Consider the following 16,288-nt stretch of genomic DNA (forward strand, 5'->3'; position numbering starts at 1 on the left):
AGGTGCGTGTGAATTAAAGAGCCCATATTATGGGTTTTTGAAAATTCCCCTCCATGTAGTGTGTAACACAGCTCTAAGTGAAGTGAAGTATCCAGCTAAGGCTTAAATCTGTAAGAGTACAGTGTTTAAAACGGTTGATTCATCTATAAAAGAGTCGACTCATAGTGCTTCAAACGAGTCGCCTTGATACCGATTCATTAGGTGTTTCGCCATGACGTACGAACGAAACCAAGTTATTCACATGCACGCACAAACCCGGGAGATTTCAAATTTGAGGCCCCGCCCTCTGACGCAGAAACCCAGACACACACACACCCACAAACACACGCACACAAACATGCCGGTCGATTGAAGTCACACTGCAGATGGATATTATCGAGCCTCTACCCAAAGGTGAAACCTCAGCATTATAACCAAGCAGTTGGAAACTACTGGAAACTTCTGCAAACTACATGCTACAAAGAATACATCATCGGCGTTTGTTAAAGGAAGGATCAGTAAAGAGTAACTTACTGATGGACATGTCAGGATGAGTTTCTTCCTTCATTTCTCAAGTGTAAGTACGTGCGATTAAAGTTGTTGCCTCGTTGACTCTAGCTTGCAAATGTATTTAGTTGTGATTTATTACTTGTAACCGCGTGTACTGTATCAGGTTAACTGGCTATATTCTCTTATTGCGTGCTGCTTTGTTTATGGAGCTCCGTGGACGAGGGTAGTGTGTGTGTGTGTGTGTGCGATGTCGTCCGGAGGTATGTGTGTGTGTGTGTGTGTGTGTGTGTGTGTGTGTGTGTGTGTGTGTGTGCCCGGAGGTCTGTGTGTGTTTTTGTGTTTGTGTGCGCGGACGATGGCAATGTGTGTGTGTGTGTGTGTGTTTGTGTCTGTGAAAAGAGCAGATTGAGACAAGCTTGGAGATCTCCTCGACAGTTTTTGGAGTTTTTGCTCAATAAAATAGTTAATCGTCTGAATTTTTAAGTCCTTCGACTGTATTTACATTGACCCACTGGCAGCTAAAATCCACGCCTACACTATCGAGCGTGTATGAACTGTGATTACTTTTATATTGCTGATTAGCTGTTTGGCTTTTCACTCTGACTGAAGGCAGTCGACCAATCGCAACAGGCTGTCATTGGTCCAATCAGCGCAGATTAGTTTCGCGCTAAGGAGGCGATTGGGAACAAATGAATCACTGGACGATTCATACAGGAGTCGCTGGGATAATTAGGTAAAAATAAGTGCAGATTATGAGACCATGAAAGTGTTTTTTGACCTTGCATGCATATTAGACTGTTGTTGGAGACCCTTACAACCAAGATATGACCCTATTTCATGTATAATATGGGCTCTTTAACACAGTATTTTTTCGACACAAATTAGTTATTTACACGTTTTGTTTTTGTTTACGGAACAAGCACAGCAAATTGTACAGCATCAGTGTTTGTATTTCTGTGCTATATATGGATTTCTGTTTCTGCCACAGGATAAGACAAATATAAGGTAACTTTAACTTTTTATCTGACTTCTCTTTCTCACGATTCAGAGCAGTGTTTAATAACCACGTTACTGTAGGACTACATTTCCCATGTCTCTTTAAACAATCACACCTGTTTCAGATCATCAGCTCATTAGAAGACTGAAAGACCTAAGTAGGTATCGCTGCAGCTAGGGGACCTCAAAGTCGGAGTTATTACATTGCAAGTAGGTTGGGTGACCTCCAAGTGGGAGGGACTTATTCCCCTGGTGGGCTGGGTTTAGGATGAGTGGGTGGAGTAGACATGAAATATGAGTTTAAAAAAAATTCTGCTTTTATTTATATTCAGATGTGGAAACAGTATTCCTTAGCCATCATTTTCTTAACATTAACCTGACAAATTCAAGTTTTTATTTACTGAGAAAAAGTTTTTTTTTTTTTAGTGGAGGAAAGAACACTTATGTACACAAGAAAATGTTCATGGCACGTACAGTTGAAACCAGAAGTTTACATAAACTGTATAAAAAGGCACATAACTATTTTAAAAAAAGTCAGATGCTAATGTGACTAAATTTTTTCTCTTTTAGGTGAGTTAGGATTATCAAATGTGTTTCTGTTACGCTTAATAGCAGAATAATGGGGGAGATATTTTTTGTGAAATTGTAATAACTTTTCATGAAAGTCAAGTTTACATACAATAAGATTATTATGCCCCTAAAAAAGCTCAGATGATGGTGTCAAGGTTTTGGATGTTTCTGATTGGCTAATTGACAGCATTCGGGTTAATTGGAGGCACAACTGTCAAATAGTAATTAAGGAAAGCCTCAAACACACTGCTTCCTTCTGTGACAACATGGGAAAATCAACTAACCAGAATCAACAATAAAGCCAGATTACAAATTGTTAATTTACATTGGGAAAAAGAATCATTTTTGGAGACATGTCTTGTGGTCTGATGCCACTAAGATTGAACTGTTTGGCCATCATGACCAGTGTTACATTTGGAGGACAAAGGGGAAAGCTTGCAAGCCTAGGAACACCATCCCAACTGTGAAGTATGGGGGGCGGCAGCATCATATTGTGGGGCTGTAAGAGGCACTGGTCCACTTCACAGCAGAGATGGCATCATGAAAGAGAACATTATGTAGAAATACTGCAGCAACATCTCAAGGCCATCTCAGCCAGGAAATTAAAACTTGGCCACAAATGGGTCTTCCAAACAGACCATGACCTTAAGCATACTGCCAATTTAGTTAAAATGTGCTTTATGGACAACAGAGTGAATGTTTTGGAGTGGCTATCACAAAGCCCTGACCTCAAATCTATAGAAAATTTGTGGGCAGAGTTGAAAAAGCTTGTGCGAGCAACACAGCCAACAAATCTGACTCAGTTACACCAGTTCTGTCAGAGGGAATGGGTCAAAATACCTTCAAACTATTGTGAGTAGCTTGTGGAAGGATACCCAAAACATTTGACCAAAGTTATACAGTTTAAAAGCAAAGTTAAAAAAAGAAACAAAAAAAAAAAACAAGGAGTTGTATGTAAACTTTTGACTGTGTAAAAAATAAAAATAAAAATAAAATAAAAAATTCTGTCATAATTCTGGCATTTAGCAAATGTAAATCATTTGGTAATCCTAACAGACCTAACATAGTAAATGTTTAGTATGATTTACCATCAGACATTTTTTTTTAAATGGTTATGTTACTTTTATTAGAGTGTATGTAAACCTCTGGTTTCAGCTGTATGTATGACTAAAACAGCTTTTAAATTGTTAAAGGGATAGTTCACCCAAAAATATACATTTCCTGTCCATTTACTCACACTCAAGTGGCTTTAAACTTTTATATTTCTTTCTTCTGTTGAACTCTAAACAAAATTCTAAAGAATGCTGGGGGGGGGGGTCTGGGGGAGTCATTGCAGCCTGATCTCACGAGAAAACAAGTCATTTACGTTTTGTTAGTTTAGTGGCTAATTCGTAAGAATTCAGTGATATGAAAATTGTACTATTTTAAAAAGGTGGCGTGGCTCCCTACCCCACCTCTAACCCAACCATCACCGGGGGAGGAGCATATCATTCTAAATTGTTCATATGAAATTGTACAAATTCATATTAATTAGCCACTAAAATCAAAAAAGTTACGAATTTCTGTGGGATAGCATTGGTGATTGACATCTATAATATAAATAAATGATATAATGGAAATTGATGCCTGTTTTTTTCCCAAACTTTTTCAGGACTGTGCATTTTCATCTGTGTTCAACAGTACTAAGAAACTGAAACAGGTTTGGAACAAGTGGAGCACACGGTAATACATTTATTGGGTGGACTATCCCTTTAAGCATTGCACATGCCTAAAAACTCTACATCAATCATCTCAAATCCAATTCCTGGAGGGCTGCAGCCCTGCATAGTTTAGCTCCAACCACCTCACATCTAAACCACATCTTAAGCTTAATAGTCTCTAGTAGTCTTGAACGCCTTGATTATTTGGATCAGCTGTGTTTGATTAGAGTTGGAGCAAAACTGCAGAGCTGTGGCCCTCCAGGAATCGGGTTTGATACCTATGCTCTACATAAGTGTAGTGTTTTTTCTCTCCATATGTCAATTTTACAGCTCACCGGCAGCAGGAACACATAAAAACAACACCTTGATGCATCCAGTTGAAAAATATTATCCACCCTGAAATCACATTGCTCATGAACTCTTAAATTTGTTCTATTTAACCGTGATTGTTGAGCAGCATTGCATTGAAGCACCTGTCTATTATTAAAAAAAACACTTCACAATTCACCAATCAATGAATCCTAAAGCTTTTCAGAGGTATTTTACACCAATGGCAGGCGATCATTACACACTATTATAAATTAAACATCCATTATGTGGAAGATTGTCCTATCAAAAATGGTCCAACTCTTATAGCTGCCACATAATTAAGCACTTTCTTTTCTCCGCCGTCTTGTAAAAAGCATCAGATGAGTCTCTCCATTGGTGGAGGTTGTACAATGTTCCACATTTCCACCCTTGAGCCTTCCTTCTCCTGCCGACTGGGGCTGTAAGTGCCCCGTGTGGCCCTTCGGTTCAGTGCAATGACCAGAGCTGTGGTCACACCAAAAACAACCAAGAGCAGAACCACACACACCAGGCTGATGGAGAGCAACAGCTGAGACGTCACACTCTCTGCGTTCAGCTGGAGGAAAGCAAATTGAGAACAATTAGTGATGATGAGAAACGATGAAGAATATTTTAAAAACAATCCACTTAATGATGTCACACTTAATGATGTCACACTTTCTGGGTCCGAATGCCCAGAGCTAACAATGGAATAACTGATGACGGGCCATAGTAATGCACTCCTGAGGAGGTGATGCTGCCACAAACCTTGGGTGTGCATCATTTTCTCATAATTCAATACACTGGAGTCGATTATACCATTTATATCACAGTTACCACACCTAAAGACACTGTTCAGATCTAAACATATACATTATTCATGCACATTATTAAGGATTGGTGTGCATACTGGTATCAGTTGATATATTCTTCTTTCTTTAATGCTTTAAATTGATCAGCTTCTATATTAATGCGGTATTCCCCTCAATATATATGTTTTAAACTACGTAATGAATGGAAAAATCAGTAATGGTCACACTGTAAAAAACAAACAAAAACATTATTTAACTCTTATTTTATTTTTTTTTTTTTCGGCAGCTGGGGTGCGGGGAAAAAAAAGAAAAATAACGGCTCTTAAATTACAGACATTTACCGTAAAATCATTCATTCAATCATTTTCTTGTCGGCTTAGTCCCTTTATTAATCCGGGGTCGCCACAGCGGAATGAACCGCCAACTTATCCAGCAAGTTTCTACGCAGCGGATGCCCTTCCAGCCACAATTTAGCCTACCCAATTCACCTGTACCGCATGTCTTTGGACTGTGGGGGAAACCGGAGCACCCGGAGGAAACCGCTCCAAGGTAGGGAGAACATGCAAACTCCACACAGAAATACCAACTAAGCCGAGGTTCGAACCAGCGACCCAGCGACCTTCTTGCTGTGAGGCGACAGCACTACCTACTGCGCCACTGCCTCGCCCACTACTGTAAAATAAAAGACATTTTAATTTAAGTACATTTCTGAAATTTACTGTCTGTTATTTTATGGTAAATGTCTGTAATTTAATAGCTATTATTCTACTTTTTTTCGGCAACCCAGCTGCAGGAAAAAAGTAAAATGACAGGTTTTTTTTTTATAGTTCAATATATTGTTATTGTTATATTAGTATCAGCTGATAAAAGTGTATTTTCAAAGTAATCGTCATCACAAATGTATGTGTGGATATATATATATATATATATATATACATATATATATATATATATATATATATATATATATATATATATATATATATATATATATATATATATATATATATACTGTATATATATATATATATATATATATATATATATATATATATATATATATATATATATATATACTGTATATATATATATATATATATATATATATATATATATATATATATATATACTGTATATATATATATATATATATATATATATATATATATATATATATACTGTATATATATATATATATATATATATATATATATATATATATATATATATATATATATATATATATATATATATATAATTACAGATTATTTCAAGAAACATGTTGCAGTGGGAAATAGGACATCCCAATTAAAATGTTTATATAAATTTGTGAATATACACACAACATGTCCTCTTTTTTACATTTGAGGTTTTAATATTAATAATATATACATATATATTTTTTACATTTATATAGTGCTTTTCTAGAAGCTCAAAGTGTTTTACACATTTGTTTTTGTGCTGGAATCTCCTCATCCACCACCAGTGTAGAGCAGCCACCTGGATGACGTGATGGCAGCTTTATTGTGCCAGACCGCACACCAGCTGACTGGTGGAGTGATTAAGTCAGTCCAGGGCTGGACTGGGGCAAAAAATCAGCACTGGCATTTTGGGCCATAGCGGCCCACTATATTCAATCAAAATGCATATTTATCTGTGCATGTCCAATATGTTTATCAACTCCTATTTTATAAAAACACAAAAGCCATATATATTAAATAAATACAGACATTAATCTCAATTAATTTCTGTATACTGTCCATAAAAAGTTTTGTTCAGTTCTAAAAAGATACACTATTCATTCATTTATTTTCTTTTGCCCCTTATCAGGGGTTGCCACAGCGGAATAAACTGCCAACTATTCCAGCATGTTTATGCAGCAGATGCCCTTCCAGCCACAACCCAGTATCAGAAACCATGCATACACACTCATTTACACACACACTCATACACTACAGCCACTTTAGCTTATTCAATACACTATTCACTCAGCCTATATTCAATAATAAACATAACAAAATCTGCCTGCTGATGCATGGGTAAATCTTCAAAGGGAACAGTGTACTTTATAACCTCATTTACCTCATCCTGCTTGCTGTATATCTTAACAATGTAAGCATAATATAAGGAAATTTGTTTCATTTTGATTTTATGATTAACAGACATCAAACAGCCTCGTGTAGCTACATATGAGCGTCATCTTCACTCTGGATATTTATAACAAAACAAGGCTTAAATATAACTGCCTTCTTATATTTTCATTGAAAATAACTTTACCCCATCTCTTTTGCAGAAAATCAGTTTTAATAATCAATAATGGCCCAATATAAAAGTATAACGTGATAATTATACAATTAAGACAAGCAATCAGTCAATGTGCAGAATCAGTGTACATGGTTACATCAATTAATATATGAGCTTATCTTTGCACTCAGCCAAAACAGAGTTACCTGAGAACAAGTAAGTTAAAAGACAGAAGAGTCATTAGATAGAGACATCAAGATGAATTCAATATCACGTTTAGAAACTAACTCACTAATAGTGAGATGAGATCCAGCAGTAGATCTTTGATGAACTGTCCGACATGCACTATACTCCTACCTGGGGTTTATGCTCGAAGCACCAGCTGAAAAACTGGCTGCAGCTCTTGGCCGAGTGTGTGTGGTCACTTGATTTGCGTTTTTAGCAGTGTACTAGAATGAACGGAGAACTTTTCAGAACCGCTAAATGAAACAGCAGTGTGTTTCCTGCCATTTCTCTGCGCCTCCCTTCCGTTTATTCTCTCTGACTCTCGACTATTTTGACAAATACACACGGCCGTTGCATGCTCACACAGAGCCCAAAATACTAGGAGTTTGTGATTGGGCCAGCCCAATGTAAATAAAGAAAAGAACCAATGGGCTGCAGAGTGTTCCATGCTGTCTGTCCGAAAATAAGGCATCTTACTTACAGACAGTCACAGATCACAGCATCGTTTAATGAGGCAGAAAAAACGATAGGTTGCTAAGCCTTTTATGGGCCGATTAGATCTAAGACGATGATCAGCCCGGCCCAAAAAGTATGTTGGCCCAGCGGGAAACTGCCCGGTCTGCCAGATGGCCAGTCCACCAGTAAATCAGATGGTTAGGAGGCCAGGATGGACAGAGCCCAGTGGACAAATTAGGCCAGAATGCCGGGGTTAAACTCCCACTCTTTTTTTTGAAGGACATCCTGGGATTTTTAATGACCACAGAGTCAGGACCTCGGTTTAACGTCTCGTCCGAAAGACGGCTCTCACTGAGTAGTGTAGAGTCCCCATCAATATACTGGGGCATTAGGTCTCACTAACATCACTTTCGGCAGCAACCTAGCTTTTCCGTGTCCTCTCCCATCCAGGTACTGATCGGGCACAGCTCTGCTTAGCTTCAGTGGGTGACCATGTGAGAGCTGCAGAGAGCTAGCTGTCGGCTAAGATTAAATTTAAGATGAAATTAGTTGTCCACTTTATTTCTTGGGCGTGTTTTTGTAATTGGGCTCAGAAAAATGTGTATACTTGAATTTATTGGCTAATATCATGTTTATTTATTGGATTAAATACAAGTTATAAACTTCCAAAATATAATAAATTATTGGTATATGCCAAAATGTACATATTGGTGCATAACAAATATAAATAAATAAATTACTATGTTAGTATATTATACGTGTGTGTTATATACTAGACTATAAAAATATTATAAGAAAATTAAGCAATTTCAGTTTTCCTACAACAAAATGTGTGCTTAGGGAGTTTGTTACTTGCAGTAATATGTATTTATATATTTATCTCAGCCTGATCTCATGAGGAAATGTAAGTGTTTAACGTTATATCAGTTTAGTGGCTGATTCGTAAGAATTCATACGAGTTCAGTCATATGAAAATGTACAATTTTAGGCACCAAACCCCACCCTTAAACCCATCCGTCATTGGGGATGAGCAAAGTACTAAATTGTATGAATTAGATTGTACGAATTCATACAGTGGTGAGGCAGTGGCGCAGTAGGTAGTGCTCAAAGCAAGAAGGTCGCTGGGTCGCTGGTTCGAACCTCAGCTCAGTTGGCGTTTCTGTGTGGAGTTTGCATGTTCTCCCTGCCTTCGCGTGGGTTTCCTCCGAGTGCTCCCGTTTCCCCCACAGTCCAAAGACATGCGTTACAGGTGAATTGGGTAGGCTAAATTGTCTGTAGTGTATGAGGGTGTGTGAATGTGTGTGTGGATGTTTCCCAGAGATGGGTTGCGGCTGGAAGGGCATCCCCTGTGTAAAAAAACTTGCTGGATAAGTTGGCGGTTCATTCCGCTGTGGCGACCCCGGATTGATAAAGGGACTAAGCCGACAAGAAAATGAATGAATGAATGAATTCATACAGCCACTATGAATGAGCCACTAAATCAAAAAGTTACAAATTTTAGGGAGATTGTGTTTTATATCATTTGAATGGATGGCATAATTAAATCTCTTATAAAGACAGGTATTTGTCGCCACCTACCACTTACTTATTTCTTATTAAAGACCCAAATCAGCACAAAACCCCTAATTTCTAAGATTTTGCCCCTGATGTAATACCTTAAAAAATATTATTGTATACGTATTTCATTTAAATTTTTATTAGTTTAGTGGCTAATTCATACGAATTTAGGGGATGAGCAAATCATATTAAATTGTTTGAATGAGATCGTAAAGGAATTTATACGAATTAGCCACTAAATCAAAAAGTTATGAATTGCACTGAGATTGTGTTGTTTGTATCTCAGTGATAATATAGTTATTGTAGCTTTAATGCTGTGCTCACACCAGACGAGGAAGAAGCATTGAGCGAGAGTGTTTTACATGTTAAATGAATACAAAGGCCAGATAAACATCCTGCAGAATAATACGTGCGAATGACACGATGCAAATTGAGCCTTTTGTGCGCTTAACGTGCGTTTCACGCAACTCACTTAAGTTCGAAAATTTGAACTTTAGCTGACATTCGCGCCACATTAACCAATCAGGAGCTTGCTCTTGTTGGGGTGTGATAATGACGTTTCACCTGTTGTTGGTGTCCTGGGGGAAAATCCTCCTGCACACACCGACAACAGTTCATTAAACTGGGCTCAGCTCAGTCAGAAACACCGCTGAATGCCTCCATCATCCAGGCTAAGTTTCTAGAGGAGTTTATGCTAGAGGAGCTGGGTGCACCTCTGGAAGAATCTAGTGGACTCAGACACGGCTCCTAATGAATCGACGCTGTTTTTCAGCCCTCATAAAGCACATAAGCTATTGTCCTAACAAAATCCATGTTAGCCATTTAGCAATAAAGCTACAGTCACTGGGCAGACAGAAGCCCCGCCCATGATGCGAATACGCTTCTTTTGTGAATCGGATTTGACGCACCAATGAAGCAGATTTGACGAGCGAATGAAGCGGATATGACGCGCAAATGAAGGGAATTTGACACGCGAATGAAGCAGATTTTGACACGCGAATGAAGTAAGTGAACTTTAATGTTGTCGCGTCTATTTTATGCGTAAATAGCATGATTTATCCATGCGTTCCTTGTCTGGTGTGAACACAGCATAACAATGTGCTAGCTGACTTTGTCAAGTATGTCACTCAGTTCTTTCATTTATAAATGAATCAGCTCTTTTGAATGAATTATTTGAATGCATGGCATGACTGAATTACTCATAAAAACAGGTACTTGTCACCACCTACTGGCGACTTTACTCATTTATTTATCCTTAAAAGAGCTTAACCAGCACAAAAACACAGAAAAATAAATTCTCTAAAATAGCTTTAATGTGATACCTTATATAACAAAGATTGTATATAGTGTCTAGAATCAGTGAACAATATAGCAGAGCTGAACTTCACGACCAAATTTAGCCCAACAGAACTTGATCCATCTCTCCATCTGCTGAAGCCGCATCAGAGACAGGAGAAAATCTCACGGCCACAGAAACGGAGCTCATCACCCGTGTTTCTGTGTGTGAGGAAGACAAAGACAGCCAGACTTTCCAGCAGACAAACGACCCTGTCACTGCGGTAAGTTTCTCTGGATATATTTCTCCCCGTTCGCTCCTCAGACCCGCAGCGATGCACTGCTGAGTTGCATTTCGCACTAAAAGCCGCCGCTGTGTCTTTTTCTGCTGGCCAAGCACAATTCTGTCACTCTGAAGACACAAAAGTTTCTGGAAACAGAGGCAGAGCCACAGATTCCTCACACCGAGACACATTTATGCTTCAGCAGTCAGAAAAACACTGGCCCTCAACAGCAGCGCGGCTTCCCTATAGCTGTCGCCGCGCTTCTGTGAGAATGAGCTATTTTAAGCTTGAAAAAAAAACCGTTGCATTGGTAATAAAACGGTTGGAAACGGTGTAAATGATTCATGATTTGAGCGTGGATAACCTAGATAAAGTTATACTGTGAGATAAGTTGGAGATAAAATGACTTTTTTTTTCATTCAGATTTCTGTCATGAAGCAAGTGCTGTTTCTTTTGTTGACAGACTCCGCTTTTAAACAAGTGAGGTGAGATTGGGATGTGTTTTATTTGTTGTTTTGTTAAATTTTGTCTTGTTGGCTTGTTTCTGTTACAATGCATTATCATACGCACTTTTTTCTTTTCAGAATACAAACTCAAAGTTTGGCTAACTTTGAAGCGCATATTTGCATGTTTACATCTCATTTTGAAGAAAAAGGTGAGATTTATATTTAAATTCAGAATTGTGACAAAAGGCAGACTCCTGAATTAAAATAATAATAATAAAAGATATAACAATAATAATATTAGTAGTAGTAATTATATTTATAATAATAATAATAATAATAATAATAATAATGTAATCCACCAGTCCTACTGCACCTCGAAACTGCAATTCTTTTTATGGGAGTCGGTTGCTCTAACAAGGAGGCTAAAGACCATGGCCACTAAAGCAACTTTTAAGGTCAGATAAGTTGGGTTTACCTGCACAGCACTTCGCTAGCTGGCCTCCATTACCCTCACTATCCCGGACGAGCCCCCACATGTAACCCTCCTATCCACCTAACCCACACTGAGCTGGGATCGAACATGTGATTCTTTGTATAGGAGTCAGTTGCTCTAACAAGGAGGCTAAAGTATAGCACTTCGCTAAATGGGCGCCATTACACTCACCCCCTAAACATCACTCCTATCCTGGACAAGCCCCCACTTGTAACCCACAGGTCCTACTGTATCCAACCCATGATGAGCTGGGAATTCATTTTATGGGAGTCAGTTGCTCTAACAAGGAGGCTAAAGATAATAATAATAGTAATAATAATTATTATTTACATATATTTTTATAAATATTATTATTATTTTCTGTTCTTTTTAAATTATTAATTATTATTTTTTTTTGTCAAATTTGCTGGATATTTTAAAGGAAAAACTATTTTGATACTAATAATAATAATAATTTTTCCAAAGATAGCTGGAAGGGCATCCGCATCCGCTGCGTAAAACATGTGCTGATAAGTTGGCAGTTCATTCCGCTGTGGCGACCCCTGATTAATAAAGGGACTAAGCCGAAAAGAAAATGAATGAGTGAATAAAAGGGTTATAAAAATAATAATAATAATAATAATAATTGAGATAAGAAGTCACAGATATTTATTATTATTATTTTTTATTATTATTTAATATTACAATTATTTATACTATTATTATTTTAGTATGTTACTTGACAAAATTAACAATTGGATGTGCCAAAACTTTCTTTAGTTAAACGAAGAGAAAACTGAAGTCATTGCGTTTGGGAACAGAGATGAGGTTCTCAAGGTGAATGTGCACTTTGGCACTAAGGGTCAAACAACAAAATATAAGGTCAAGAATCTTATTGTGACTCTGGAGTTTCAGTAGTCATGTCAAAGCAGTTAGTAAATCAGCATACTATCATCTCAAACACATTTCAAGAATCAGATGCTTTGTTTCCAGTGAGGACTTAGAGAAACTTGTTGATGCTTTTATCAGCAGCAGGGTGGATTACTGTAATGGACTCCTTACCAACCTTCCCAAAAAGACAGTCAGATTATTGCAGCTCATCCAGAATGATGTGGCCAAGATTCTGACCAGAAGCAGAAAATCAGAGCACATCACGCCTGTCCTCAGGTCTTTACACTGGCTCCCAGTTACATTCAGAATAGATTTTTAAGTATTATTAATACTTGTTTATATTTCACTAAATGGCCTAGGACCTCAATAAATTACAGATATGCTCAATGAATACAAACCTAATAGATCACTCGGATCTTTAGGATCATATAAACTAGAAGTTCCAAGAGTTCAGTCAAAGCAGGGTGAATCAGCTTTCAGCTACTGCACCCCTCGCTGTTGGAATCAGTTTCCAGAAATGATCAGATGTGCTCCAACATTCAAATCAAGACTGAAAACACATCTGTTTAGCTGTGCCTTTTCTAAATGAGCACTGTGCTACGTCCGGCAGATCGCACTAATATTTTCTTCTTCTTTTTTATTGCTTCATAATCTCTTTTAACACATTTGATCTGTATTTAATCATTTTTACTTTTAGTTTTTATTTTTCTTATACTTGTATTTTTTATTCCTGTTTATGTAAAGCACTTTAAATTGCCACTTTGTATGAAATGTGCTATATAAATAAACTTGCCCTGCCTTGCCCCAGTATTAACAAAATCTATACTTGCATAGATATCTGCATGCTAATTTAATTTTATAAAGTATCTAAATACTAGATCTCCAATATAATAGATCTGAAAGGGACAGGTGCAGTACAGGATGAGTCATCAACATTGTTCATCTTTTGTTGTTGTTGTTGTTGTTGAGGAGAGAGAGAGTGTACATTTTAACTGAGCTTCTCTTTTTCCATATTCATCTTTCAACATGTAGATGGCGTCAGAATTCTCCTTTTGGTTTACCAGCAGACGTGTGTGAAGCTGTGATGTATCTTACAGCGTGAGGTTAGATCCTCTCACCAGCAGCAATCCTGTTAGTCAGGATTAACTGTCTTTACCAGCACTGCTCTCACGGTTCAAAATAACCACAGCTTGAGGAGATTACATTTACTTTTATTTTTACATTCAGATTTACTTACTTACAATATGCTTTGCATGATCAAATTAACTGAAATATTCAAATGTTAATATTTGCTACGAGTTTCCCTAATTTGAATCAAAGCAGGTCTGATGTTTGCAGTGTCAAAATTATGCAGTTTTATAAGTATTGTAAAACTATTTCAATTACTTGGATAAACATGTAATATTTTATAACATAAATAGTGTATGATTTATTGATCATAATACTTGAATTAGAATTTTTGAAGACATGTTATTTTTAAAAATAAAACACAACTCAAAATCTATCTATCTATCTATCTATCTATCTATCTATCTATCTATCTATCTATCTATCTATCTATCTATCTATCTATCTATCTATCTATCTATCTATCTATCTATCTATACATACATACAACAGTTCTGTCTGATTCTTGAATTTGATTAGCTGATAGCAGTGCGATATTTTGCAAATAACAGCACTCGTTCAGCCCCTTCACCCTTATGTATTACTCCACCCACATACAGCGACAAGCAGAGTACACTCTACAGTTTGACAAATACTGCTGCTGTTGGACAACATAATGTACTTTTGAGGCTTTTTAGGTGAGAACGTAGATGTTTACATTACAACTATGCAGTTTATTAATAAGGATAGTGCCTATTTTAAATATTCATAATTTCAGAGCTTCGGATTTAGTGCTTTGGCCGCCATCAGCATGTCTGAGCAGACCAAAGAAGTGTGGTTGACATTCTGCCACAAAAAGGTGACATAGAGTGCATACAGTAAGTCCTTAGAGGAAGAAAAAACAGCATTTACTCAGAGTAAGTTTCAAACTACTGCTAAACAAATCATTATAAATCAGGTAAGTGACATTCTAAGTCGATCTTTTTTCTTTTGTAGTGCTGTATTTATACCACAGAGTCTGGTAGTGTTTGCTTTGCGCTGGCTTTTTTGGGGTTAATTATTGTGAAATATTAGAGAAATACTGGGAAATCTCTGTAGACTGATGGAATTTCAGGCTGTTCAGCCTAATAATTTTAAAATATGAGTAAAATTACCTGTTGTGTCACTTTTTGTCTTTACGAAGACATTACGCTTAAATAGTAGCTCTAAACTGACGTTGGTGAATGAGCAACGGTTTCTGCTTTTCTGATTTCAGATGCAGATGTGAATACATGGCGGAAGAAAATAGTTCCTCATTCATTCATTCATTCATTCATTCATTTTCTTGTCAGCTTAGTCCCTTTATTAATCCGGGGTCGCCACAGCGGAATAAACCGCCAACTTACCCAGCAAGTTTTTATGCAGCGGATGCCCTTCCAGCCACAACCCATCTTTGGGAAACATCCACACACACATTCACAAACACACTCATACACTATGGACCGCATGTCTTTGGACTGTGGGGGAAACGGAGCACCCAGAGGAAACCCACGCAAAGGCAAGGAGAACAAGCAAACGCCATACAGAAACGCCAACTGAGCTGAGGTTCGAACCAGCGACCCAGCAACCTTCTTGCTGTGAGGCGACAGCATTACCTACTGCGCCACTGCCTTGCAGAAGTTCCTCACACATTATTATGCTGTCTAACTGTTGTATAAACGCAATATCACATGAGTAGCAGTGCGATGTGGCTGTATATCAGCACTGGTGGGACACTAAGACAACACCTCCGATATACAGCTACATTGCACTGCTACTCGTGTGATATTGCTCTCTCTCTCTCTCTCTCTCTCTCTCTCTCTTTCTCTTTTTCTCTCTCTTTCTCTCTCTTTCTCTCTCTCTGTCTTTCTACACACACACACACACACACACACACACACACACACACACACACACACACACACACACACACACACACACACACACACACACACACACACACACACACACACACACACACACACACACACAGTTGAAGTCAGATTTATTAGCACCCTTTCAATTTTTTTATTTTTTAAATATTTCCCAAATGATGTTTAGCAGAGCAGGGAAACTTTCACAGCATGTCTGAGAATGTTTTTTTCTTCTGGATAAAGTATTATTTGTTTATCTTGGCTTGAATAAAAGCAGTTTTAAAGTTTTTAAACCAAAAAACTGTGTGTGTGTGTGTTGCAAAAATATAGTTGCAAAAAATAAATATAATAGTGCATATAAGTATATATAAAATAGTGCATATAAATAATAGTACATAAAAAATAAATTTTAATTTTAGTCAGAATTTCAACTTACACTTAATGTATGAATATAAATGTTTCAGAATCAATAAAACAATAATGATAATAATTTAATTTACATTGCAAAGACGAACAAAAGTCATATTAATTTGGAAGAACATTTG

General features: G+C 37.3%; 1 protein-coding gene across 5 annotated transcripts in view; it reads right to left on the reverse strand.

Annotated features, from left to right (window-relative positions):
• Positions 1 to 1,784: 1,784 nt before the first annotated feature.
• crb1 (crumbs cell polarity complex component 1) overlaps positions 1,785 to 16,288 on the reverse strand; it is a 55,976-nt gene continuing 41,472 nt past the window's right edge. For 2 of the 5 annotated variants that reach the window (XR_015521252.1, XR_015521253.1), the window contains 2 exons: positions 4,091 to 4,659; positions 1,785 to 3,867 (listed from right to left, as the gene is read on the reverse strand). Coding sequence is in view for 3 of the 5 variants with exons in the window: in XM_087302935.1 (XP_087159061.1) it covers positions 4,441 to 4,659 (219 nt within the window). In the remaining 2 variants the exon portion in view is untranslated. Of the gene's footprint in view, positions 4,660 to 16,288 lie in introns of all 5 variants that reach the window. The other 3 variants (XM_087302935.1, XM_087302937.1, NM_001044943.1) reach the window with 2 other exon arrangements.

This window comes from Danio rerio, chromosome 22 (assembly GCF_052040795.2).
Source record: "Danio rerio strain M-AB ecotype USA chromosome 22, GRCz13ab, whole genome shotgun sequence".
In the NCBI taxonomy this organism is placed as follows: Eukaryota; Metazoa; Chordata; class Actinopteri; order Cypriniformes; family Danionidae; genus Danio; species Danio rerio.